Below are 24,874 nucleotides of genomic sequence, written 5' to 3' on the forward strand. Positions count from 1 at the left end.
AATGCATGAGTCGAAATCCTACTATTGGACAGATAGCATCTGTCAACCAAGTTCTATTTTCTTTTTCTAAGTGCTATCACATGCATGCCAACACATCTTCCCCACTCTACAACGAGGTTCCTATATGTAGAGAGAAAGAGGTGCGTATGCGCATCTGTGTTTGTTAATCGTGCATGGCAGTACCAGTATATTATGTGAATAGTGTGGAGTATACACAAGGAAAGATTACTCAAGTTGATTGCAACTGTGGGAGGAAACAAAAAGGCTAGAGAAGAGCCAAGCCAGGCCAAACCTCTCGGAGCAGCAGAGGCAAAAGAGCCGTAAAGCTCGCATTGGGAAGCGGACAATCCTTGGAAAGGTTAAAAACATGAAAGATCCACCCTTGCCTTGCATCACAACTGTGAAGTAGACCTTTCGTTACCTTGCAAAATCTTTGTACACGTGTCCTCATCCCCCGAACCCCACTATTCTCTGCCATGTGTTTCCATTTCCCTCCCTCTCTCTCTCTCTCTCTCTCTCTCTTCTCTTTCCTTCCCTCCTGCTCTTGGTTGGTCCATTTCCTTCTCTCCTAGGACTCTTCCAAAACCAATCCTATCATAACCAAAACTCTCTTTCTTTTGACACAAAAATGTTTAACATCATCATCTGAGTTTTAATGTAGAAACCAAGACAAAACACCTTAAGCTTTCCCTTTTTCTTTTCCAGGACTGTAAATGTTCTTTGGTAGTGTTTTTCAGCTTCAAATGCAAAACTAGAGGAAAATTTTGCATTTTTACTCTGTTTTTGAGTTCTTAGTAGAGTTGTAAGTGTGAGTGTGACTTTTCTTTTTAGATGCAACCCCAAAACCAAAAGGGAAAAAAGAAAAGAAGAGAAAGACACTATCTTTGTACCTGAAACATAAGAACACCTTCATGTTGTATTGTTAAGTTGTCCTGGTACGCCTTTGATATTAGATTACTTAAAAAACAAAGAGAAACCCATATTTTCTTAGCTCAAGAGGAGCCAAGAAAGCTGTAGAGAAACAAAAATTTCTTTTGTTTTATTTTTTGGAGAAGGTGAAGGAAAAGAATGGCAGGGAACGAGTGGATAAACGGGTACTTGGAGGCAATATTGGACAGTGGAGCAGCAGCTATCGAGGAGCAAAAGCCAGCAACCGTGAGTTTGAGAGAGAGAGGTCATTTCAATCCAACAAAGTACTTTGTTGAGGAGGTGGTGACAGGTGTTGATGAGACTGATCTACATAGGACATGGATCAAGGTTGTCGCCACCCGGAATACGAGGGAACGTAGCTCCAGACTTGAGAACATGTGCTGGCGCATTTGGCACCTTACCCGTAAAAAGAAGCAGGTCTTCTTCTATCCCAAATATTTATTTTTGCATTGGTATGTATGTAACTATTTTTGTATACATGCGTCGACATATTCAAAAAACATGAGCTTGTCTATGTATGTGTGGAATTGGGTTATGTGAAAAATTAACAAAGCTATTGGCGTTTTGGCAACCATTTCTTAATTTTAAAAATAAGTGTCCAACGACATATATATTTGCAGTGCAGAGTACATTTCACCTTGGTTGTTCTTGTCAAGAAAAAAGTACTTGTATAAATACGGATACATATGTCTAATTTATGTATGAAGATATAAATATAGAAAATATGCAATTATAAATATGCGCATGTATGCTTTTTTTTTTTTCTGTAAGCATGTTGGATGGATGTTAGTAAGTAGGTCAAGTCTGTATTCTCTTCCCTTTTGATCTTCCCCACAAGAAGCGGTGACTTCATTTAGTATCTCTGTTTCTATAATTTGTGGCCCTAAGGGAGAAGAAACTTATGAATCAGTTTGAGCAATTGATTGATATATGCATCTATGTTTTTCTCTTCTTTTTTTTTTTGGGGGGGGGGGGGGGTGGGTAGAGGGGAGATACTAGTAACAGTTTAAAGGGACTGGAATTAGTGGTAAATTTGCTGAATGAATGATTATGTGCATGTGCATGTGTGCCTGGATGTCCATATGCATATGTGAGGACTAGTCAGGTTCTCTATCTCAATTGTCCAGTTTAAGGCTCACATATTTATATCATTTCACTACAGCTATAGGCTACCTTGTTTTTGAGCAAATTCCCTATTGCTGATAGCTATGTCTGTGAATTGATAATTGTAAAAGTGTTTCTTCCTGTTTAATGTGGCCGTTGGAAGTTGTAGTAAGTGTGACAATAATTGTCCCCTTAAGTCCTCTGGCACATATTGAATGCTAAGAAACCTGAAATGAGCATTTGGTCACTGAAAGCAAAACAATTTAGAGGATGAAATCTCATTCTTATAATGTAAATAGTTGGAATGGGAAGAACTGCAAAGATTGGCAAAGCGGAGATGGGAACGGGAGCAAGGGCGCAGGGATGCCACTGAAGACTTGTCTGAGGACTTGTCAGAAGGAGAGAAAGGAGACGCTCTAGGTGAGTTGGTGCAAGCTGAGACCCCAAGGAAAACGTTCCAGAGAAACCTTTCCAACTTGGAAGTGTGGTCAGACGACAAAAAGGAAAAGAAGCTTTACATTGTGCTTATCAGGTATCATTCTCCCTAGTATGCATTAATCTTGAACTCATGATAAAGGTTTGTCGATTAATTTAAGCCAAATAAACTGTCGATAACTTTCCTATATTTAGCTGCTTCATCAATAGGTTGTGTGCAGAGGTTCTGTCTATGCAACGGTCAATAGAATAATTTGTAGGGCGCATTTCATTTAATACTCCAAACTGCTTATAGTGAAGATAAAGAAAGTCAATCTTACCTAATGAAAACAGTTGCAATTTAAAATGGTAAACCGCCCACCTTCGCCCTTATTCCAATGAAGACAAGCCTCTTCAGAATTCTTGAATATTTTCATTTCATTATGCATTGAAGCAAATGGAATGTACATGGAATAACTGTGCCCGACAATTATCTTCGTGATAATACTCTAAGAGACCTGACTTGCATTGCATTTTATTAAAGAGCAACTTCATAAATTCTTTTATAATTGAACCTTTTGTTAAACTGATTTAAATCATTTGACTAAAATCTCAAGCAAGGTGGAAATTCATTAATTAGTCCAAATATCCTTTCCCCTTAGAGTTGGTTTTAGTACTTCTCATTATTTGCTGGAAGGAACTCTGCATTAACTGTTGCAGTTCTTCTTTGTAACCAGTTTGCATGGTTTAGTCCGTGGGGAAAACATGGAGCTTGGCCGAGATTCTGACACAGGTGGACAGGTAAATGCTGTATTCCACCACAAGCAAATTATTGGTCATTTTTTTTGCTTCATTTCATTCATTTTTTGCTTCCGTAAAAATAAAATAATTTTCAGGTCAAATATGTGGTAGAGCTTTCTAGGGCTCTTGCAAAGATGCCAGGAGTGTACAGAGTAGATCTTTTTACTAGGCAAATCTCGTCACCTGAAGTTGATTGGAGCTATGGTGAGCCTACAGAGATGCTAACAGCTGGTGCTGAAGATGCAGACGGCAATGATGTTGGAGAGAGTAGTGGGGCATACATTATAAGGATTCCTTTTGGTCCGCGTGATAAATACCTTCGTAAAGAATTACTGTGGCCCTATATTCAGGAATTTGTAGATGGCGCTCTGGCTCATATTCTAAATATGTCAAAAGTTCTTGGTGAACAAATTGGTGGGGGCCATCCTGTGTGGCCATATGTTATCCATGGCCATTATGCTGATGCAGGGGACAGTGCGGCTCTTCTCTCAGGTGCTTTAAATGTCCCAATGGTTCTAACAGGACACTCTCTGGGAAGAAACAAGCTTGAGCAGCTGCTTAAACAGGGACGGCAGTCCAAGGAAGACATCAATTCAACATACAAGATTATGCGAAGAATTGAAGCAGAAGAACTTTCTCTTGATGCTGCTGAACTAGTTATCACAAGTACCAAGCAGGAGATTGAAGAGCAATGGGGACTTTATGATGGGTTTGATGTCAAGCTTGAAAAAGTTTTACGTGCCCGTGCTAGACGTGGGGTAAACTGTCATGGTCGATATATGCCAAGGATGGTGGTAAGGATGTTTCTCTCTTTCCCCCTATTTGGAGCCATTGTACTAATTACTACTTGTCTTTTTTTTTTGTGGGATAATGGACTGCTTCCTTGTCATGGGTGTTAGAGTTTTGAAGAGAAATAAGAAAGAAATATTTGTCGTTGCTCCTCACTCTGAAACATATACCCATGTACTTCATTATTCCTCTTGTGTTGAAAATTCATAGTGTTAACTCTGCTACATACAATTCAATTTTCTATGCAAACAAACCTAAGGATCAAATTAATCAGGGGCAACTAGTATGAATTTACATTTTGTAACAAGTTTGGAAGACAAATGGGATATTAATATTGCATCATTTTGTTTGGCCCTCCTCTTTCAGCTTTGAAGTACAAATTTGTTTGCAGGTTATTCCTCCTGGCATGGACTTCAGCAATGTTGTAGTTCAAGAAGATGGTCCTGAGGTTGACGGAGAACTTGCAACACTTATTGGTGGTTCTGATGGGTCATCTCCGAAGGCAATTCCAGCAATATGGTCAGAAGTAAGGGGGTTAGCTAAGTTATACATTCATTGTAGGGAAATCGTATCAAAGCTGTTATTAACTCTTCCTAATACATTTGGCAGGTAATGAGGTTTCTAACAAATCCCCACAAGCCAATGATCTTGGCCTTATCCAGACCTGATCCAAAGAAGAACATAACCACTCTTGTGAAAGCATTTGGGGAATGTCGTCCTCTACGAGAGCTTGCTAATCTTGTAAGTTGGTTTGTGCAAGAAATTGATTTACATAGTGGAGGAAAGAATAATGATAATTGCTTTTGCGCAGACACTTATCATGGGGAACAGGGATGATATTGATGAAATGTCTGGTGGGAATGCTAGTGTGCTTATAACAGTATTGAAACTTATCGATAAGTATGACCTCTATGGGCTGGTGGCTTATCCAAAGCATCACAAACAGTCTGATGTACCAGATATTTATCGACTTGCAGCAAACACGAAGGTTCATTAGACTTCATAATTTTGGAGCTAGCCTGACTTGGTTTTATCTTTATAATTAAGTAACTGGATGTAAATATGGCAGGGAGTTTTCATAAATCCTGCACTGGTTGAGCCTTTTGGACTTACGTTGATAGAGGTTGGTTTCTATGGATCAGAATTTTTCAGGACGCTTTCTTATTAAGTGCACTGAAATGATATTTTGATCTCAATTTATTTGATATAATGTAGGCAGCAGCACATGGACTTCCAATGGTGGCTACCAGAAATGGTGGACCCGTTGACATCCAGCGGGTAAGAACTATGAATTTATCTCCCAATCATAAGATATTGCTTGGCAGACTTGCCAGATATTTCATGTATAGACTTTTCACCTGGAAGATTGAGTAGAAGGAAATAAAACCTTCATAGCAACCATTTGTTCAAAATGTTACAATAGATTCTGATCATCCCCCTTGCCATCATTCTACTCATTTATTTTCAGAAATGTTATAGTAGTTCTAATTCTTGATATTGCTTGTTATGATTTTAGGCATTAAATAATGGCCTTCTTGTGGATCCCCATGATCAGCAAGCAATTGCTGATGCACTGCTTAAGTTGGTTTCGGAGAAAAACTTATGGCATGACTGCAGAAAGAATGGTTGGAAGAATATACACCTATACTCGTGGCCTGAGCATTGCCGCACTTACTTGACCAGGGTGGCAGCTTGTCGAATGAGACATCCTCAGTGGCAAACAGATACACCAGGAGATGAAATCACTGCTGAAGAATTGTCTTTCAATGACTCACTTAAAGATGTGCAAGACATGTCCCTTAGGCTCTCGGTTGATGGGGACAAATCTTCGCTAAATGGATCCCTTGATCCTGTGACTGCATCCACTGGTGACCCTGAGCTGCAAGACCAAGTGAAACGAGTCCTAAGCAAGATAAAGAAGCCGGAAACAAACTCAAAAGACACTGAAGGAGGGAAGTTTGAAAATGTGGCAAGCAAGTATCCAATTTTGAGGAGGCGGCGTAGATTGATTGTTGTTGCACTTGATTGCTATGACAGCGAGGGGGTCCCTGAGAAGAAGATGGTGCAAATTGTACAAGATATACTTCAGGCTGTTCGACTAGATATTCAAACTGCAAGAGTCACAGGGTTTGCTATATCGACAGCTATGCCAGTCTCAGAAACAATAGAATTCTTGAAATCAGCAAAGATTCAAGTAAATGATTTTGATGCTCTGATCTGTAGCAGTGGCAGTGAAGTGTATTACCCTGGAACTTACACAGAAGAAGATGGAAAACTTTTTCCAGATCCTGATTATGCATCTCATATTGATTATCGTTGGGGCTACGAGGGTCTAAAGAAGACAATTTGGAAGTTGATGACCCCTGAAGAAGAAGAAAACTCTAGTCTTTATCCTAGTCCCATTGAGGAAGATGTAAAATCGAGCAATGCCCACTGTGTTGCATACTTTGTAAAGGATCCCAGTAAGGTAGATATATCAATTTGACTGTTGCTAACAAAATAAATAATTTCATTTCTTGTTTGTTTTAACAGTGGCTTGCTATTGCAGGCAAAGAGAGTGGATGATTTGAGGCAGAAGCTTAGGATGCGGGGTCTTCGTTGCCATCCAATGTATTGCAGGAACTCAACTAGGATGCAAGTCGTTCCTCTCCTTGCATCTCGAGCACAGGCACTTAGGTACTGTTCTGTACAGCTACACAAATTGATACTTTTATTTAGATGGGACCTTGATTATTAGACAGGAACTGAAACACCCATGGTGTTTAAATGTTTTAAAGGTCCTTTTGTTTAGTGCTTCAACCTTTTTTTTTCCCTTAATATAGTTGGGAAGGAGGGATTTGAGCTTGTAATTGCTTGTAATTTCCTCCTTAAGGGAGCAATGGCCACTGATTAATGCTATGTTAGCTGCCTTTTATGTCACTCTGGGTTTTGAAAGGGGACTTTCAACAACTTCAATCAAGAATGTGTTTTGTTATGTTTTCATGACCAAGAGCACAGGACTAAAGGCTGTTTTATGAGAATTTTTCGAGTGGTTTTTTGCCAGTCATCAATGTCATCTGTTTTATTTGTGGAGGAATGGTGGGTTTCATTAAGATCTTCATTTAAAAGTTTTATTTGTAGAGGAATGGTGGGTTTCGTATTTCATAAGATCTTCATTTAAAAGACTCTGTATCAACCATCAAAGGTCAATCTGGAGATTTGAAGCATGTATACTGAGTCCATGCTGATATCAAGATAGTTCCTTGCATGTATAGCATACTCTAAGCTAGCAAGAAGCTCTCTTCTTATAAAGTTTTCATGCAATGAGAAAATTAATTTATGTTCAACATTTTCTTTGTAGATTTTGTTAAATTGACTTCATGTTCATTTAACTAATCACTTTCATTCTCCTTTACAGTGTCCTCATTCACTGCATTGAGACTCGGTTATCATCACTTTTGGTTCATGATTTGATCATTTCATTAACCTGATGCTTTCAATAATTAGGTACCTTTTTGTGCGCTGGAGATTGAATGTTGCAAACATGTTTGTGATTGCTGGTGAAAGTGGAGACACTGATTACGAAGAATTGATCTCTGGGGCTCATAAGACTTTGATCATGAAGGAAATTGTGGCAAACGGTTCTGAAGGATTGCTCAGAACAACTGACCTGAGAGATGATATTGTTCCTGTTGATAGCCCCTTGACCACCTGTGTCAAAGGTGGAGCAACAGCAGATGAGATTGCCAATGCTTTAAAAGCATTATCTAAAGCAAGTCCATAGAAGCTGCTGCTACAGAACATGAGATGGTAGTCTACATTCCTTATTCCACTGAAAATTCTTGTCATATCCCTTTATTTTTGAATGCTGTAGACTTTCATAGAGCATTCTCTCATATTTACTGCCAAATGTAGCTAGATAAACGTTTCAAATGGTTCTGCTATCAGGTTATATGTGCAAATTGGTCTACAGTGACCACTACCAATACCTTCTATCTGATGTAGATAAAATTCAACTACCATTACTGAAGTTGTTTGCATATGCGAATATCAAGGTGGAAGAATCCAACTACTATTACACAATAAAAATATAAAAACAGAGGTGATGATGTTCTCTGAATCTCATTCTTGAATCAAGTCATCAAGCTGCTATTTAGCAATAAAAAGACAGTCATCAAGCTACTATATCAAGGGCCAACTGCTACTTTGTTCCCACTTTTCTGTAACTTCGTCATATTATATTCTTATATTATGCTAAGTACTTAACCATGATGATGACATTTGAATCTTATTGTTGAAACCAACCAAATGCCTTTTACATGACGTACAGAGACGGACAGGCCACCTTCGTAGACTTTGATAAACCCAAAAGCATCAAGCTCGGGCTGCCCAATCAGATACGTCGATCGGAAATTCTTTTCCTTATGATATATTCTCTGTAAAAGCAACGCAGTGTGAAAAGCTTAAAAGCAAGAATCAGCCAAGGTACTGGGTGAGTGACCTTTCAATGCTCAATTGCCCTGGTATCGCCTAAGTTGAACGCAAAATGGTGGCTTGCCTTTGAATCTTGCCGAGCTCTTTTAACTGTTAATATAGCATTATTTGGAAATATACATTTTTATTTATTGGAAGAGATATATTTAATTGGGGGAATTCTTTTTGAGTGTAATGAAAATGGAAAAAAAAAAAGATTATCTTGTAGACGAATTTAATTGATTTATAAAGGTAAAATGTTTTTTACAAGTTAACAAAAAGAATTGTATAAATTAGTTTTTTCATGTGCACTTTTCCTTATTTATTATTCTTTTTTTCAATAAAATATTATTCATTATTTTTATTTAATCATTTCATAAATATTATATCACTATAATTGTTTTTATTAAGATATTGCAATCTTTAATATAACATTTAGTTATTAAGATTAATTGAAAAAATTGTATAAAATAAAAATAAAACTTTCACACATGAAATTCTTTCATTTTTTTAATTTTTAATTTTTAATTTATGATTTATTAACTTAAATTAATCGGTATAATAATATGATGAAAAGAAAATAAATAAAAAAGATTAAGTATTATTTATATATAATATTTAATGTTGAAAAAAATTTTAAATGTATTGCATAATTGATGAATGTTAATATTTTTATAATGATATGGTAAAAAATTATTGAAGATAGATCATGATAGAAAATATTTTTTTAATAATAAACTAACTAAACTGAAAATATTTTTGATAATTTATTTAAAAATATTAATTTTTTTAATAAAATATTTTACAAAAAAAAGGTTTCTTAACAAATTATTTTACCGTTGTCAAACATTAACATAAGAAGTGTCGATTTTGGAAAACTAAAAGAAAATTGGTTATATTATATATGGACTTTAGTATATAAAATAATTACTGAGGTCATTTAATCAATTTTTGTATTATTAATTTTATTTATATATTTTGATAAGAATTTTCTTAATTGCCAATATAAAGAATCTTGGGAAAAAAGCAAATTCCCAATGCACACCCAATCTCCTATCGCCACGTTCAATTTTACTCTCACATAGTCAAATCTTAGTCTTTCTATGCGTGCACCTGAAGCACTTGATTCTAATCTTCCGTCACCATTTAGTCTCCCCACGAAATGTGCCCTCGTTGATTAAAGCCAGTCCCCAGCGCCTCCATCTGCTCCCATACTCTCCTTTCTGCAACATTTGCAACTGCAAAACGCAAAACTCGAAGAAGAAGAAGAAGAAGCTCAGACCTCATTTTTCAAGTTTGCCGGCGGTAGGTAAAAAACCAATCAAAGCTAATGGGAGACCAAAATCAGACCGCTCCGAAGCTACCAATCCCAGGGAAACGCAACGTCCTCATCACGAGCGCGTTGCCCTACGTCAACAACGTCCCGCATCTCGGCAACATCATCGGCTGTATGTTATCATCGTTTCAATATCTAGTTTTCATTTTCTCCTTTTCGCGTTTTCGAAATTATTGAGGGTTTTTTTCTTGTTTGTTAAAGGTGTCTTAAGCGCCGACGTTTTCGCTCGCTTTTGCCGGTTGCGAGGGTATAATGCCGTATACATTTGCGGAACCGATGAGTATGGAACGACGACGGAGACTAAAGCCATGGAGGAGAATTGTACTCCTCAAGAGATTTGTGACAAGTAATTGTTTTAAAAAAATTTTTCGCGAATTTCTGGTGAAACTCTGCTTTACCTTTTTCCTGGTTGTTTATTTAAGTTTCTGAATTTATTTGAACTTTTAGGTATCATGCACTTCATAAGGAAGTTTATGATTGGTTCGATATAAGTTTTGATAAGTTTGGAAGAACATCGAGCCCGGAACAAACGGAAGTTTGCCAAGCAATTTTCAAGAAGCTATGGGAGAACAATTGGCTTTCGGAGAATACAATGCAACAGGTATGGGGAGCTATATTTCGCGAAAGACTTCATTTGGTTGTTGTCTTTTTTTTTTAACTTGCTTTTTGGTATTCTTCACGAGTTAATAGTATGGAGTAGAAGCAAATATGGAAAGAATATAATATTGATTTTTATAATGCGTCATGTAGAAGTAAAATCATGTTTTTTGTTAAGAATAAATGAAAATTTTAATTCTGGAAAATATTGTTTGTACACCTTTTTTATTTTTTTTCCTGCTAGAAGTACAAAGTCAGTGGGAAAAAAAAAAATCAAACAGAGCCTAAGAGTTTGTTTTGTTGATACTTTTGTTAGTTTCTATTCTTGTCAGATATTTCTTCTAAGTGCAAACAAGTGTAGTAAAAAAAAAACCTTGTTTTGTGTAGAATGATTAAAGGACAGAACTGACCAAAAAATGATAAGTGCACATCGAAATAAGCCCATACTTTTGGCTATCTATAAAATTGAAATTTTATTTACTTTAAAAAAATCTATTTTGTCTCTGTGTCTAAAAATTTATTTATTTATTTATTTTTTTTTGTGGGGGGGGGGGTCGTTTTGAATAAGCAAAATTAAACGGTTTCAACAATTGGAGCTGATATTCATTGCTGTGCAATGTCTGTTTTGTGTGTCATTTGATTTGAATCCCTCTTGGCATCTAGCTTTTCTGCAACACATGCCAACGATTCCTGGCTGATCGGCTTGTGGAGGGCGCCTGTCCGAGTGAAGGGTGTAATTATGATTCTGCTCGTGGAGATCAATGTGAAAAGTGTGGGAAGCTTTTGAATCCTACTGAACTGAAAGATCCTAGGTGCAAGGTACAGTTAGATGAACAACAAAATTGATAATTTTTTTAATCAACAATTGGATTGTACCGGTTATCTTTTTGCCAAGGCATTGAATTGAGTATTGCTTTTCAAATTTGTAAGAGATATTATTTCAAGAATTGTGCATATAGCCTGTGGTTGAGCTTGATTGTTGTTTGTTGAGACTAGTGAATGAAATATTGATTTTGAGTTCCTATATCTTATTTTTATTTTTTCCTTAATTATGAAGTTTGAAGAGAAAATTATTAACTGATGAGGTTGAAAACTTTGATTAAAAACAGGCCTGCCAAAACACTCCACATGTTCGTGACACAAAGCACTTGTTTCTTGAGCTTCCTAAGCTTGAGGGTAAATTAGTTGAGTACATTGACAAAATGTCAGTTGCTGGATCTTGGAGCCAAAATGCTATTAATACAACCCAGGCATGGATCAAAGAAGGACTTAAGGCAAGGTGTATTACTAGAGATTTGAAGTGGGGGGTTCCTGTACCACATGAAAATTTTAAGGACAAGGTAAGATAAAGTATCTGATAAAGGATGTTACTTCTAATGCATTCTGTTAGTAAAAATAAGTTTAGTGCTGATTGAGGTTCAGTCTACACTCAAACCTTGTGGTGATAGGTTTTCTATGTCTGGTTTGATGCACCAATTGGTTACGTCTCAATTACTGCATGCTACAGTCCTGATTGGGAGAAATGGTGGAAAAATCCTGAAAATGTGGAGCTGTTTCAGTTCATGGGAAAAGATAATGTACCATTTCATACTGTAAGTATCATGTTCAAAATTGCCTTGACTATTTTGAATGACAAAGCAAGGGTGCTATGTTTTCTGGTCCGTCTTCATTCTAGCTGATGAATGGATATCTTTCTCCTTGGAGATGCTTAGATGAATTCATGCAACATTCATTTATGCTTCATCTTGGATTTTATGCTATTATTTGTTGAAAATTTTTAGATGCCATTGCCTCTTGGAAATCAAATTATGAAAGTAGTTCAAGATGATTTATTGCTAAGTTGGAATCTGGGTTGGAGGGGCCACAATTTACTTATTTCATGCTATGCCCTTCATTCATTTTACTTGTGAGTTTTTTTTTCCTGTTGTTAAATGAACATAATTATTGTAGGATGTTGGATGCCCTCTTTAAAAATTAAGACCATGTTTGGTGCATTTTTGTGTTGATGTTTTTTGCTGTTGCGTCAGGACACTACTTGGTCAGACTTGCCATGTGAAATTTTCACATGGCATGTCTGGACTTGAGGTTTAACATTTCTTCAGCAACTATTATTTAGATGTTTCTTTTAAGTTTCATTTTTTCTTTGGCACTTTGTTTTTTTGCTCTTTTGCCTTGCCTTTTTTAAATTACTACATCGTAATGAAAAGTTTTTAGAGCTCTATTTGAAAATGATGGATGACTTCCATTATGCACAAAGGGCACACCCAAATTACATTTATAGTGCACATATAAAGTTAGTTGGAAAGCATGATTCTCGTGCAAGACTTTACAGTCTTCCACTTTTAGTGCTCAATCATGAAAAATATATAATTTAGATGCCAATTTTCATCACCTAATTCTATTGTTTTGCACACTCCCCGTAAATCTTCCTGTAGAAACTGGTCATAGAAAAATAGTTAAATGTGTTGATATTTTATTGTCTTTTGGAGTTGTTTATTGGATTTTTTTTTAAGTTTTGAATCAGCTATATTTGTATTTCAGGTGATGTTCCCATCAACTCTTCTTGGAACTGGTGAAAACTGGACTTTGATGAAGAGCATCAGTGTTACAGAGTATTTGAATTATGAAGCTGGTCAGTAACCATTTGATTGCTTTGGCCATATACACAGGGAAATAAATTGATTCTGAGTTGGAATTAGTGAATGCTAGACAAGGGAAATCCTAAATTTTACATTTCAGTGTCCTGATGTACTTAATATTTATTTTCTTGGTTTCTGTAGGGAAGTTCTCCAAGAGTAAAGGAATAGGAGTATTTGGCAATGACGTAAAGGATACAAAAATACCTGTAGAAGTTTGGAGATATTACTTGTTAACCAATAGACCTGAGGTATCCCTGTTCACTTAACAACATTTATGTCTGTTTTATTTGGTCTTCAATTCTACTTATTGCTTTCTGTGATTGTATTGTTTTGAAAATACTAGGTTTCTGACACCTTGTTTACATGGGATGACTTGCAAGCAAAACTGAACAATGAGTTGCTTAGTAATTTGGGCAACTTCATTAATCGAGTTTTGAGTTTTCTTGCAAAACCTTCAGGTTAGTCATTTGGTTGACTTGAATCCTTTAGCGTTTAAAATTTTGGCTATTGACCTTGTATAAGAGTTGAAAATTTGTATATATTCTAGTTGGTGGGAAAATAATTGTATTGTGTGTGATAGGATCTAGAGGTTTAGTTTATGGGAGTAGTGCTTTCTTTAAGTTGACAGGATTTGTCTTCGTTATTCTTCTTAACCTTTAGTTGAAGTGATAATTGATAAAGAGGTAGGTAAAAAATGTCCCCTAAGTCCTTATTATCAGCAGTTGAAATAATTAGATGTTGCTTTTGAAATAGTCTGCATGGTTGAGAATTGGTCAGTAAATTTGGTTCTTAATTGAGTATCTGTAACCATTTTTTTTTCTTTTAATTCCTTTCGGAAAATGGATACTTATTAAGCAACCATTTTGTCTGCTTCATGTAATTAACAATGTGCACAGTGGATTTGAGTAACACATGCTGTCCACAGGTCAAGGATATGATTTCATTATTCCTGATGCTCCTGATGCTGAGTCACATCCCTTGACAAAGGCATTGAGTGAGAAAGTTGGTAATCTTGTGGAGCAATATATAGAAGCCATGGAGAAGGTGACTGGTTAAACTTTGACAGCCTTTTCACACACAACTAAAACCCTGTCACCCTTAGCTTCTTCATATTCTCTAAATTTGCAAATATTTGAATTTTGTGCAGGTGAAACTAAAGCAAGGATTAAAAACTGCAATGAGCATCTCAAGTGAAGGAAATGCATATTTGCAAGTAAGCTTAGAAAATTTCTAGGTGTTCTAGAAATTAATTTCCCTATGTGTTCAGTGATTCTGTTATGGATTGTTGCTTGGTCTGGCTATGGCAGCCATTCATATCACTTTTTCTGCTGTGTTCTGTTGATAATTTCCATTCAGGAAAGCCAATTTTGGAAGCTTTACAAAGAAGACCAACCTTCGTGTTCAATTGTTATGAGAACTGCAGTGGGGCTAGTGCATATTCTTGCTTGTTTGTTGGAGCCTTTTATTCCATCTTTTTCTGTTGAGGTAATCTAATTGGTGCATAGGTTTTCTTCTGGTGTGATCGGAAATAATTTTGCTACATATAATACTAGTTGTTTAACTTTATGTCTCATGCTATTTGTTCCATTTTTTTTGGTGCACTTAAAGGTGTTTAAGCAGCTTAATTTGCCCCGAGAACAAATTTCGCTTTCTGATGAGAAAGGAGATGTTGATAACACTAGAAGACTGTGGGAGATAGTACCTGCTGGTCATAAAATTGGACATCCAAAACCTTTGTTCGAGGAACTGGTACCATTACCCTTTCTATGCTATATTTCCTCTTCTCCTTTTTCATTCTGTTATTTTTTTTTTGGGGGTGGTTTGGGGGTTGAAGGAGTAGCCTGGTGCTTCCTTTTCCTCTTTTTTCGTACTTATAAAAATTAATTAATGACAGAAATCTGAAAGAGTTGAAGAACTGAGGGAGCAATATGCTGGAAGTCAAGCTGATAGGCGTGCTAGGGCAGAAGCAGATGCTGCAAAGACTGCTGAGCAACTAAAGAAAACTGAAATTTCAGGTCAAATATGTTTCCTTTGTTTAAAGTCATGCATCCGGTGCCTTCTCTGAATGATTTACATTTAACTAATGTTTGAGGATGTCTGCATAGATGCATTCTATGGTTTCTTGTGAGAGCTATCTGTTTATGGACTTATAACTCCTATTAAATTGCACTAGTTTTTTTTTTTCTTGTAACTTTTATAAATGACTAATTGAGCTAATGTATTCTAGGAATGTGTTTATTTTCTGATTAAATTTCATAAAGTTTGTTTTTCTTACTCAAAATACAAAAAATAAGATCCCTACTCTCCAGTCTCTCTTGGGCTCTGATAAGTTTTTGCTTCTCTTCTCTGTTTGTCTCTCTCTATTTCTTTCTTATTTTTTCCACCATAATTTCTTTTTTTTTCTCTCTCCTCCTTTGTTCTGAAATTCTGACCAAGATTTCCCCCCTATTGTGCCAGTTCAAAAAGATCAAACTCTGAAGTCTTATTCCAAAAAACTTGAATGTATCCCAGTTAAAACTTTTTGCTGTAATATTTGATTCCAAGCTGTATTTATTGTTTGTAAAGGTTGCTTTATGAGAAAATGTCTAGGTGGACATTTTCTTGAAATAAATAAATTAATGTTAGACTGAAATAACTAAAGGTGTTTCGTACATTAATTTTTCATTAAACCTATATATCAGCTTATTATCAGTGCTCATGTTGGATCTCTTTTGTGGAGCTTTAGCTTTAGGTCTCTAGAAGCTCATTTTGAGCTTTTATCTAAGCTAAAAGCTGTTCTGTTTGCTGTGGCAAACAATTCTTGGCTTTTCATTGCTTCTTTTTAGATAAGTTTATGCCCATTAAGTGTGGATTTCAAATTTGTGCTTAGTCAGGGTAAACTGTTGTTTATAACAGATGGCAAGAAACAAAAGCCAACATCTGCTGCTCGCCCTAAGGCAAAGCCTAATACTGCTGAAACAGAAATTACCATTACAAGACTTGATATTCGGGTTGGCAAAATTGTGAAAGCCCAGAAGCACCCTGATGCTGATTCATTGTATGTTGAAGAGATTGATGTGGGTGAAGCCCAGCCTCGAACAGTTGTTAGTGGACTTGTGAAGTATATTCCTCTGGAAGAGATGCAGGTGTCTGCTTTATGCCTTGTAAAATTTTCAAGTTATTGGAATGTGTTCTCTGCAGGAGATGGGGTGCTTGGTGTATACAACTTTAATATTTATATGGTCAAGATTTTTCTACTAATCGTATCTTCTCTGGATTCATCATTTGGCAGAACCGGCTGGTTTGTGTTCTTTGTAATTTGAAGCCAGCAACCATGCGGGGTATAAAATCCCATGCAATGGTTCTTGCTGCTTCAGACGGTGACCACACCAAGGTAAGCAAATAATTATACAGCCCATTAGTGGCATCAATCAATGCATTGTATTAGCTCTCTCTTCTGATAATACCGTTAGTAGCTGCTTGATGTGGAATGTTGTGCTGTTGAGTAAAGCTGTCAGGTGCTTTAGCAGTTGCAAAAGATACCGTTGTAGGCTTTGTACTCAGGAACTTTTCTTTGAACAAATGGCAAAATATTGACATCCTTTTCATTCGATCAACTTTCAATGGTTGTGATAAAGTTGATGGTTCTAAAATGGCTTCCATGTTTATGCTGTTATTTTGGTGCACTTTCCAGGTTGAATTGGTCGAACCACCAAAGTCCGCCACTGTTGGAGAGCGAGTTACCTTTGCCGGATTCACAGGTGAGCCTGATGATGTCTTAAACCCAAAGAAGAAGGTATGGGAGACTCTGCAAGTGGATCTCCACACGGACGCAAACCTGGTGGCCTGCTACAAAGATATTCCTTTGACCACATCAGCTGGTGTTTGCAAAGTTTCATCCATTAGCAGTGGGTCGATTAGATAGATAGAATGCTTAGATAATTCTGCCTCCCAATGAAAGAAAAAACTGAAAAGAAAAGAGAATTGTGATTCTCATTGTTATATCACTATTATTTTCATTTTCTGCTTTACAATTTCTCCCTTTTTTTTTTTTTTTGCTTTTTTAAAATTTTGGCCCTCGTATTCTTCTGTCATGGATATGAAGTAGTACGAACTAAAAGAGCAGTGAGGAACAAATTTGTTGTCGATTGATTTATAAATAGAACATTACAACGGTAGGACCGGTGGTGTTGGCTCTTGTTTAACCAGCCGCAAAACTGTAGGACGAAAGCTAGTCCGTCTTGTCAAGATAGTACCACTTTTCCATGTTAAAACCCTAACTTTTTAAGCTTGCTATTATTAGCCAAAGAGAGGGGAAAATCGTATACAAGTCGTTAATACTAAAACAGGAATTAATACTCTTAACAGAAAGACAAATTTTTATGTAAGAGATTCGAAATGTAGGCTTAAATTCAATGGGATTTTTATTTCCTTTTTATGCTTTCAACTTTTAATATTTCAGCGAATATGATGGAGATCACATTTAGAGATATTTCACATTTACTCATATTATCAACACCATCTAACAAGTGCTATATTGATTGGTAAATTTAAAACTTAATCGACAATTATTAATTGGGCAAGCGCTCAACCTACTTTCAATAAATAGTCGATGATTTATACAAAATTTATTGTAGGTAACCTTATGTTTTCTTCTTTCGTGTTTTTTTTGGAATATAAAGCTATGAACGCAAATATAAAGTTGACAAAAGGATTTTGTCCAAACTGTTTGTTGTTTGAACTTTTAGATTTAATTATTGAATGTAAAACAAAATATTCTGAGTTTGGGTTTTGGAAAATTAAAAGTAAAAAGTAGATTTTATAATCCAAACCTTAGCATTTATGATTTATGAAGCCTAAGACGGGGAGAGCAGAGGTAGAAGAAAATCGATTATAATGAATCTATCAAATTCAGTGGCCGTACAATTTCTCTCTCAAAATAAAATCTCAACCGTCCCACCTCCTCAATCCAACGTCCACAGCACCGCCCCCATAAATATTCCCCCTCACGTGCCCCCTGCTTCCTTCCACCCCACCCTCTCCCTACTCTTGGCCTCAGCTTCCTTCCCGAATCTTTCTTTCTCTGTTTTGCCTCTCTTCATATAATTTTTCTTTTCACATTAATAAAAAAACAGAAACAACACAAAAAACCCCAACCCAAGAGTACTCCCTCAAAAGAAAAAAAACTGTGAAAGAAAGAAGTTTCGAGCTGCTTTTATTTTTTTGCAACACCAGATCTGATTCGTTAAACGGTTAGTTTCCCTCTCACTTTCCTGTCATTTTCTCTTTTCTTTTGTTTACAAGGTTTTTATTTTTTGCTTCCTTGTTTGGTAAAATACGCGGGCAACTTTGCTATTGGTATGACCTTTATTTTGCTTTTCGAGGATTGGGTCTTAATGGGTATGGCCAAATTTCAAGGGAATGTTTCTTTTGGTTGATGGTTTTGAGGGGTAGTACATTATCATTTATGTTTAGTTGAAAGATATTTTCTTTCCTCCGGTTTCTAAATTTCAGTATGAATTTGCTGCCCAAGTTTTGATTTTTCTAAAGAAGAAAATCTGATCGATTGCAATGCTATGGAGTTTGAAGCAGGGATTTAAGTGCCATAGTTGTAGTTATCTATCCTAGAGATTAGTTTAGATTTGAGGACCTTCTTATGAGATACTCATCGGGCTGAGGCTATTTTTTTAAGGTAGGAACTTAGAACTCAAGCCTTTGGTTAAACATTGATGGCGGTTTAAAGTGGTTAAATCTAGCTGGATTTAAAGAACATAGTTTCTGTCTGATTCTTTTGGGTTAATGGGTTTAGGGGAGGTTTTAAGGTTATCAAAATGGTATTTCGGTGGTTTGATAGATGAGCTGGTTAATGGAAGAGCAGTGAAGTGTTTTGGTTATTTAGTAGAGTTTAAATTCCTCCTGTGAGTTAAATTCTTTGAATAGACGGAGTCAAATAGGCCGCAATACTAGCTTCGACCTCTATCATAGAATTCACATTGAACCCTAGAGATGAAGTAAAATGGCAGTTGCAATTGCTACTATAGTATCAAAGTTTCTTGGAATCTAATAACAGTGTGGCCATTGCTGGCTTATAGGAGTCTGATTTATGGGATGAATTTGACCAGATCATATGGGATGTGCTATGTAGCTTATTGCTGCATGACATTACTGTTTCATTATTAGATGACAATGGCAGACCAGATTAGAAGTAGAATGATTTGCAGTTTATTCCATCTTAGGAAAAGAAGTTCTTAAAGCAGTTCTACTTTTAGTTCATTTTTTTATCTAGAGAACTGTTCTGGGGTAGAAAGTTGTATTTTCCTGCACAGAGATGAGTGGATCTAAATATGGATGGAACAGGAAGAAACTAAGTTCTAAAAGTTTTCTTATTGAAATTTGCAACGTGTCAATCGGGTGTTACATGTATTGTAATTCGTAATTCTTAGATTGCTTTTTGGACTTATTCACTAGATCTGGACCTGTCCCCTCTCTGTGTTGGTGATTTCCTTAAAGCAAAAGAGATTGCTGTTGAATAAGTTGGGAATCCTGAATACAGCAGGTATAAAAGATTTTACAAGTTACTTGATGTGGAGTTCTGTAGAAGCTGATGTTAAAAACAGCCTTTTTACCTTATATTTAGAGTTGTGTGAGAACACTTTGCTCTATGAAACTAAATGCTCAAATATTAATTGCTTTGAGCCTTTAATATTTCTGTTTTTCCTTTATTCAATGCCATTTTGTACAATAATGGCTCTTGGTCATTTGTCCAAGTAGTAAGGGTTGCTTTATGTGCATGTCTGAATTGGTGCACATACATTGTAGTTTAGCATATTGTGTCTTTTTCTTTTTAGTTAGCTTGTTTATCATCTCTTTCTGATAAAAGAGTATTTTAGTTTGCAAAACGTGGTATTGGTTGTCTAATTGGTTGCAATTCTTTATGTGGTTTTGTATCTCAATTCTTTATTGACAATAATTGCAGGTTTTATGACATTTACAACATTATAACTGAAGGTATCTCAGTTAAAGAATAATACATTTTTGGTATATTCAATATAGAATGGAAGGTGGATTGTCAAGCTTCTGGGGTCCTGTTACATCCGCTGAGTGGTGTGAGAAAAACTATGTTCACTCATCTTACATTGCAGAGTTTTTCAACACGATATCCAATGTCCCAGGCATTCTATTGGCACTCATTGGCCTTATAAATGCCTTAAGACAACGATTTGAGAAGAGGTTTAGTGTCCTTCATATATCTAACATGATACTCGCCATTGGGAGCATGCTATACCACGCCACACTGCAGCGCGTGTAAGTATTCTTTTCACTTCTTACTCATGCAATGCCCTTCCCTCAAATGCTTCAGATATATAGATGAATGTCTTACCAACAGAGATCTAATGTTAGAAAATATTGTTTTTGCATGTTTTCCTTGTTTGATTGATTGAAGGAGTTCGCTACTTTTCTTGAATGGCAGACTGACAGGATTACTAGCAAAGAGTACAATTAACTGAAGGTTTTTATTTTGGTTTTCGACTTTCTTAAATGAACATTCCTTCTGTATCATGCTTAAATAGATACTTCTGGAATTGGGCAGAAGGAATGTTCCATTCCTGTCTTAGGTTCAAAAGCTTCGTTGGAGGAATAAGTAAAATAAGTTATGTCTAAAGCCTTTTTTTATTTTGTTTTTCATCTGCTTGCTCCTCAGTGTATGGCTCCCTTTGTCCCATGGTCCATTTAGCACATCTTTTCTAGGAGATGTAGACTAATGCCTAGATTTTGACCTTTTCCTCATTTCTTTCCTGCTCAAGGTGACATGAAATTTTAAAGTTTCCAGAGGCAATAATTTCATGGAGCCTTTTCTCTTAGAATTCTGCTCTATTTCTTCTGCCTTTTACGTCCTTTCTTAAGCTTCACCTGTGTATTGGATATTTTGGCCTTAAGTCTGTTATATTTCATCAGTTCTCTTTGAATACTTCTTATGGACTTGTACCCTTCTTTGTGATGTTTTAAATGCATTATTTACGTGAAAAAGAGGTTATATGTCTTTTATTTTGGGTTTTTTTGCCTTAAAGACTTACGACTGGCTTAGTTCACATTTATTTCCATCTTTGAAAATTGAAACTGCTTTGCCTATGCTTTGGTGTATGATGCTGATTTGGAGTTGTAGGAACTTAGACTCTTTGTTTTGTATAAGTCTTTCTGGTATTGGGATTATTTGATTTGGTGTACTAGATCTCAGTTTTTGACATTTGTATTGTTTTGGGTGCTTTGCTTTGTGATGCCGATGTAATTCAAATATACCAACTGCCCTCAATGCGTGCATGTACTTGTGTTTCCCTCCAGAATAACAATAAGGAAACATCGAAAAAAGATAAATAAAAGGTGTTACTTTACTCACAGTTCACTCTCTAGATAATCATTGAAAAAAGTAAAAGAACTGCTTGATTTTTCCATTTTTACTGTGCTTTTGTTCTACCTTTGCAGTTCACACTATAGCTTCTTTTGGAAATGTCCAGATGTCTGTGTCTGTCCTCCATACTAAAAACAAGGAAACATTAAAACAAAAACAGAAAGAAAAAATGCTGCAGTACTTCTATTAGTTTGATGTGTAGCTAAAGGTGTGAAGGTCTTGATAACTTGAATGGGTTTGTAAAATGTAGATAATAATATACAATCAAACCGGAGGTCTTCATTTATGATGCTAAGTTTTTTCCTTTGCTAGGCATCATATATTTCGCTGCAGAATGGAGGGTCTCTTTTATAGAGGCATTGAATAGGGAGATCCTGTCGACACATTGTATTGTTGTCGGTTAAAGTTTGCTGCGGGTGGTTGAGGATTGTTTAGGCTGCTAGGCTATAAAATATTTTTGTGGCATGAAACTCCGTCAACAAATGAATAGTTTCTTTTCTTTTCCTCAGTGATTTTTTTTCCTTTTGGCTAAGCAGAACCAATGACTAAAGTGAAGGTTTATATGATAGTTCTTTTACTGCCTATTTTCTCTTTTTGTTGAAAAACCTTTTATGCTGGAGGAAAAATGGGCACCAGTGGGAAAAGAACTTGGAAAAACATTGCTCATGTTATGTAGTTTTAAGAATCAAGAACTTGAAAAATTTTAATCAGTTGTTAATTTGCCAAGTTGATTTAAAGTGTGAAAATTATAAATTTCTTTTCAGGCAACAGCAAGGTGATGAAACACCAATGGTGTGGGAAATGCTTCTATACTTTTACATCCTCTACTCACCAGATTGGCACTATCGAAGTACAATGCCCACCTTCCTGTTCATTTATGGAGCTGGATTTGCAGTAGTCCATGCTCTGTTCCGCTTTGGAATTGGCTTCAAGGTGCATTATGTTGTTCTCTGCCTTCTCTGCATCCCTCGCATGTACAAATACTACATCTACACTAATGACGTCTCTGCAAAGCGGCTTGCAAAGCTATATGTAGTAACTTTGTTCCTAGGGAGTATGTGTTGGCTTTCTGACCGGGTGTTCTGCAAGGAGATTTCTCAATGGTACTTTAACCCCCAGGGTCATGCTCTATGGCATGTCTTGATGGGCTTCAATTCATATTTTGCCAACACATTCTTGATGTTTTGTCGTGCTCAGCAGCGAGGGTGGGATCCCAAAGTTGTCCACTTCATGGGTTTTTTCCCCTATGTCAAGGTTCAAAAACCAAAGAGCCAGTGAAAAAAAGCTTTGCTGCACTTGAGTTAATCGTCTCTTCAACCTTTTTACTCCCTCAAGTCTGATTTTGGCACTAGGTGTTTGTTTTTGTCAGGTCACAGGCATAGGAATCACAATTCTTTTTACCTTCTGTCTTAAAAGAGAGGATGTAAATGATAATTTAATGTTGATATTATTGGAGGGACATCGGTTATTTTTGACTGTAACACTAGTGTTTTTGCCCAGTAAAAGAGAATAGATAGTTGTTTGTCCCAAGAGATTGGCTTATTAGATATATTCAACAGGATATTGATATCAACACAGAAGAATTAAAAACTTAATTTTTATACACGTCTATACATTTTTCTTTCCTATTTTTTCCTTATTACAAAATGAGAAACTCCACCCTCTCAATAAGTTTTTCAAAGCTCGAAACCACAACTGAAGTTGGGCTACATAGAATCAGTCAAGAGCCGGAGGCGTCATGCCCTTGTTCTCTTGGGCCAGAAGTATAGTAATATATTGACTGCAGGCCTAGTGACTCCTAAGCCCAATTGGAATGATAAAACGAATGTCCTAATCTACTCAACCTACCTCTTCTTCTCCTTCCATCTCGCCGCCGGCCGCCAGAGGCACCAAATCAAATTTGCCATTGCGACTGAACTTCGCCGTTGCGATTTTTAAAGTGCCGCAGAGTCCATGTAACAGAGGCCAATGACCACGGAAACGCCAAGAAAAACTGGGCCTCCTAAAATTGTAAAGCTGAATAACGCAGCGAAACTGGTAATAATCTCTTTCGCTTTTGCTTTTAATTGTACTGATATTGGCGAGTCTTTCATGGTTTTGGAGGCACTGGTCTTGGTGATTTGGGTTTCTTGTTTTAGCTCTGTTTTGTCTTATTCATGATTCAGTACATTACCTTTGGTGATTGGCTTGGTAGTAGACAATATTTTATGTATTTGGGTCTGAACTATGGTAATTGAATTATGCTTGGCAAGAAGATGTACTACTTTGTTACTAATTTATAATATGAAGATGTAGCGACTTTCAGAATTATTGATGTTTCATATAAATCTATAACTGTGCTTGGCCTTTTATACATTTGACTGTCTTTTGCTTAATCCTAGTAACATGCATTGAGGAGAAGGTCTTGGAGGCTTTAGGTTTCAGGTTTAAGTCTCACCATGGGTAGGTTTAGTCCGATCTATATACTGGTTTGTTGGGTTATTCCATTGGTTTCTGGATGTAATAACTATGTCATAAATATTGAGGATTCTGTGATTATATGATTGTAATTTCTGCTTGTATGTGTAGAGTTATCAAAAAATAAAGAGCCTTGGTAACTCTTGTGTCATGATGGAATGAGCTTCTAATCTGAGAGTGATTGTTTGTTCTTTTGTTTTGCAATCCTCGTCCCATTTGTTGTTGACATCAGTGATATGCAGGCAGAACAATGGGTTTGTAAAATGAGTGGATCTACTGAAGATGAAGCTGTGGAAGTAGAACCAGAAGGCCGGCCTAGTGGGTCAGTGTGGATCCTTCTATCATAGCTGTATCATGTATTCATGCACCATCTTTTCTTAGTTTTATTTCTGATCTGTTTTTAACAGGCTCGGACTAGGGGCAAAAGTTCTGCGTCAATCAAAAGTTGGACCCTCAAACGACCCTGTCGAAAGAAAAATATATGCCAAGTTGGATGCTGGAAAAAGGAAAGCATCAAGAAATCAAGAGTCCACCACCCATTCTGGCGTAGATGTAGTTGATGAAGATGGTGATGATGAGGACCCAGAAAGCAGAAGCAGTGCATTTGTTAGGAAGAAAGCAGTTCCTCTGACTTCACAATTACAGGCAAAGAGAAAACGAAAGTGACTTGCGGCCTTGAAAAGGCTGAATGTAACAAAGTGTAATATACTTTCTGGTTAACATAATGACTTGTAAACATTTTCGCCAATGGAAATATCTATGAGAAATCAAAGCTTTTGTTCTTGAAATAATTTTGTTAGCAAAGATATATCATTCTTGTATGTTGAGAAGTTAAATTATCATGGACCATGAGCAGGACATTTGATGAAATGTGGGTTGGTCCTCTTAGGTAATTCAATGGGGTTTACTGTCGTTGGTGGTTCCCAATAAATCATATTGTTAGAAAACGTTTTGGATGCCACTTTCTTC

General features: G+C 36.4%; 4 protein-coding genes across 5 annotated transcripts; all 4 read left to right on the forward strand.

Moving 5' to 3' along the window:
• Positions 1 to 94: 94 nt before the first annotated feature.
• On the forward strand, positions 95 to 8,047 carry SPS3F (sucrose phosphate synthase 3F). Its single transcript, XM_021435028.2, has 12 exons — positions 95 to 1,347; positions 2,334 to 2,566; positions 3,186 to 3,249; positions 3,345 to 4,043; positions 4,430 to 4,564; positions 4,648 to 4,779; positions 4,850 to 5,026; positions 5,108 to 5,161; positions 5,254 to 5,316; positions 5,555 to 6,505; positions 6,587 to 6,714; positions 7,525 to 8,047. Exons 1-12 carry the CDS (start codon positions 1,069 to 1,071, stop codon positions 7,799 to 7,801), a joined length of 3,192 nt encoding a protein of 1,063 aa, XP_021290703.1. The 5' UTR covers positions 95 to 1,068; the 3' UTR covers positions 7,802 to 8,047.
• A 1,571-nt stretch (positions 8,048 to 9,618) lies between these two features.
• Positions 9,619 to 17,086, forward strand: LOC110421430 (methionine-tRNA ligase, putative / methionyl-tRNA synthetase, putative / MetRS). Its single transcript, XM_021435032.2, has 17 exons — positions 9,619 to 9,938; positions 10,028 to 10,172; positions 10,274 to 10,427; positions 11,087 to 11,242; positions 11,533 to 11,763; positions 11,872 to 12,015; positions 12,965 to 13,055; positions 13,204 to 13,310; positions 13,406 to 13,520; positions 13,988 to 14,106; positions 14,210 to 14,275; positions 14,419 to 14,547; positions 14,671 to 14,811; positions 14,957 to 15,077; positions 15,958 to 16,187; positions 16,334 to 16,435; positions 16,736 to 17,086. Exons 1-17 carry the CDS (start codon positions 9,821 to 9,823, stop codon positions 16,964 to 16,966), a joined length of 2,400 nt encoding a protein of 799 aa, XP_021290707.1. The 5' UTR covers positions 9,619 to 9,820; the 3' UTR covers positions 16,967 to 17,086.
• A 1,095-nt stretch (positions 17,087 to 18,181) lies between these two features.
• Positions 18,182 to 23,041, forward strand: LOC110421432 (alkaline ceramidase-like). 2 transcript variants are annotated; one of them, XM_021435034.2, is made up of 3 exons: positions 18,182 to 18,293; positions 20,095 to 20,346; positions 22,213 to 23,041. In XM_021435034.2, exons 2-3 carry the CDS (start codon positions 20,096 to 20,098, stop codon positions 22,724 to 22,726), a joined length of 765 nt encoding a protein of 254 aa, XP_021290709.1. In that variant the 5' UTR covers positions 18,182 to 18,293; position 20,095; the 3' UTR covers positions 22,727 to 23,041. The 2 variants fall into 2 exon arrangements, with proteins under 2 accessions (XP_021290709.1, XP_021290708.1); XM_021435033.2 differs by having other exon boundaries at positions 20,018 to 20,346; positions 22,213 to 23,040.
• Positions 23,042 to 23,193: 152 nt separating this feature from the next.
• Positions 23,194 to 24,696, forward strand: LOC110421434 (pre-mRNA-splicing factor CWC22-like protein (DUF3245)). Its single transcript, XM_021435037.2, has 3 exons — positions 23,194 to 23,485; positions 24,148 to 24,227; positions 24,313 to 24,696. The coding sequence occupies exons 1-3, from the start codon at positions 23,417 to 23,419 to the stop codon at positions 24,569 to 24,571; spliced, it is 408 nt and encodes a 135-aa protein (XP_021290712.1). The 5' UTR covers positions 23,194 to 23,416; the 3' UTR covers positions 24,572 to 24,696.
• Positions 24,697 to 24,874: the final 178 nt, after the last annotated feature.

Source organism: Theobroma umbraticum, unplaced genomic scaffold (assembly GCF_002168275.2).
Source record: "Theobroma umbraticum cultivar Fairchild unplaced genomic scaffold, ASM216827v3 scaffold_130.0, whole genome shotgun sequence".
NCBI lineage: Eukaryota > Viridiplantae > Streptophyta > Magnoliopsida > Malvales > Malvaceae > Theobroma > Theobroma umbraticum.

Bases quoted from the DNA above. Each gene is read 5' to 3' on its own strand.
- SPS3F (XM_021435028.2), top strand. From the start codon at position 1,069: ATGGCAGGGAACGAGTGGATAAACGGGTACTTGGAGGCAATATTGGAC. The intron at 1,348-2,333 runs GTCTTCTTCTAT...TAATGTAAATAG, and splicing joins TTACCCGTAAAAAGAAGCAG to TTGGAATGGGAAGAACTGCA. The intron at 2,567-3,185 runs GTATCATTCTCC...CTTTGTAACCAG, and splicing joins CTTTACATTGTGCTTATCAG to TTTGCATGGTTTAGTCCGTG.
- LOC110421430 (XM_021435032.2), top strand. From the start codon at position 9,821: ATGGGAGACCAAAATCAGACCGCTCCGAAGCTACCAATCCCAGGGAAA. The intron at 10,173-10,273 runs GTAATTGTTTTA...TTGAACTTTTAG, and splicing joins CCTCAAGAGATTTGTGACAA to GTATCATGCACTTCATAAGG. The intron at 13,311-13,405 runs GTATCCCTGTTC...TGAAAATACTAG, and splicing joins TGTTAACCAATAGACCTGAG to GTTTCTGACACCTTGTTTAC.
- LOC110421432 (XM_021435034.2), top strand. From the start codon at position 20,096: ATGGAAGGTGGATTGTCAAGCTTCTGGGGTCCTGTTACATCCGCTGAG. The intron at 20,347-22,212 runs GTAAGTATTCTT...ATTTCTTTTCAG, and splicing joins CACGCCACACTGCAGCGCGT to GCAACAGCAAGGTGATGAAA.
- LOC110421434 (XM_021435037.2), top strand. From the start codon at position 23,417: ATGACCACGGAAACGCCAAGAAAAACTGGGCCTCCTAAAATTGTAAAG. The intron at 23,486-24,147 runs GTAATAATCTCT...AGTGATATGCAG, and splicing joins TGAATAACGCAGCGAAACTG to GCAGAACAATGGGTTTGTAA. The intron at 24,228-24,312 runs GTCAGTGTGGAT...TGTTTTTAACAG, and splicing joins CCAGAAGGCCGGCCTAGTGG to GCTCGGACTAGGGGCAAAAG.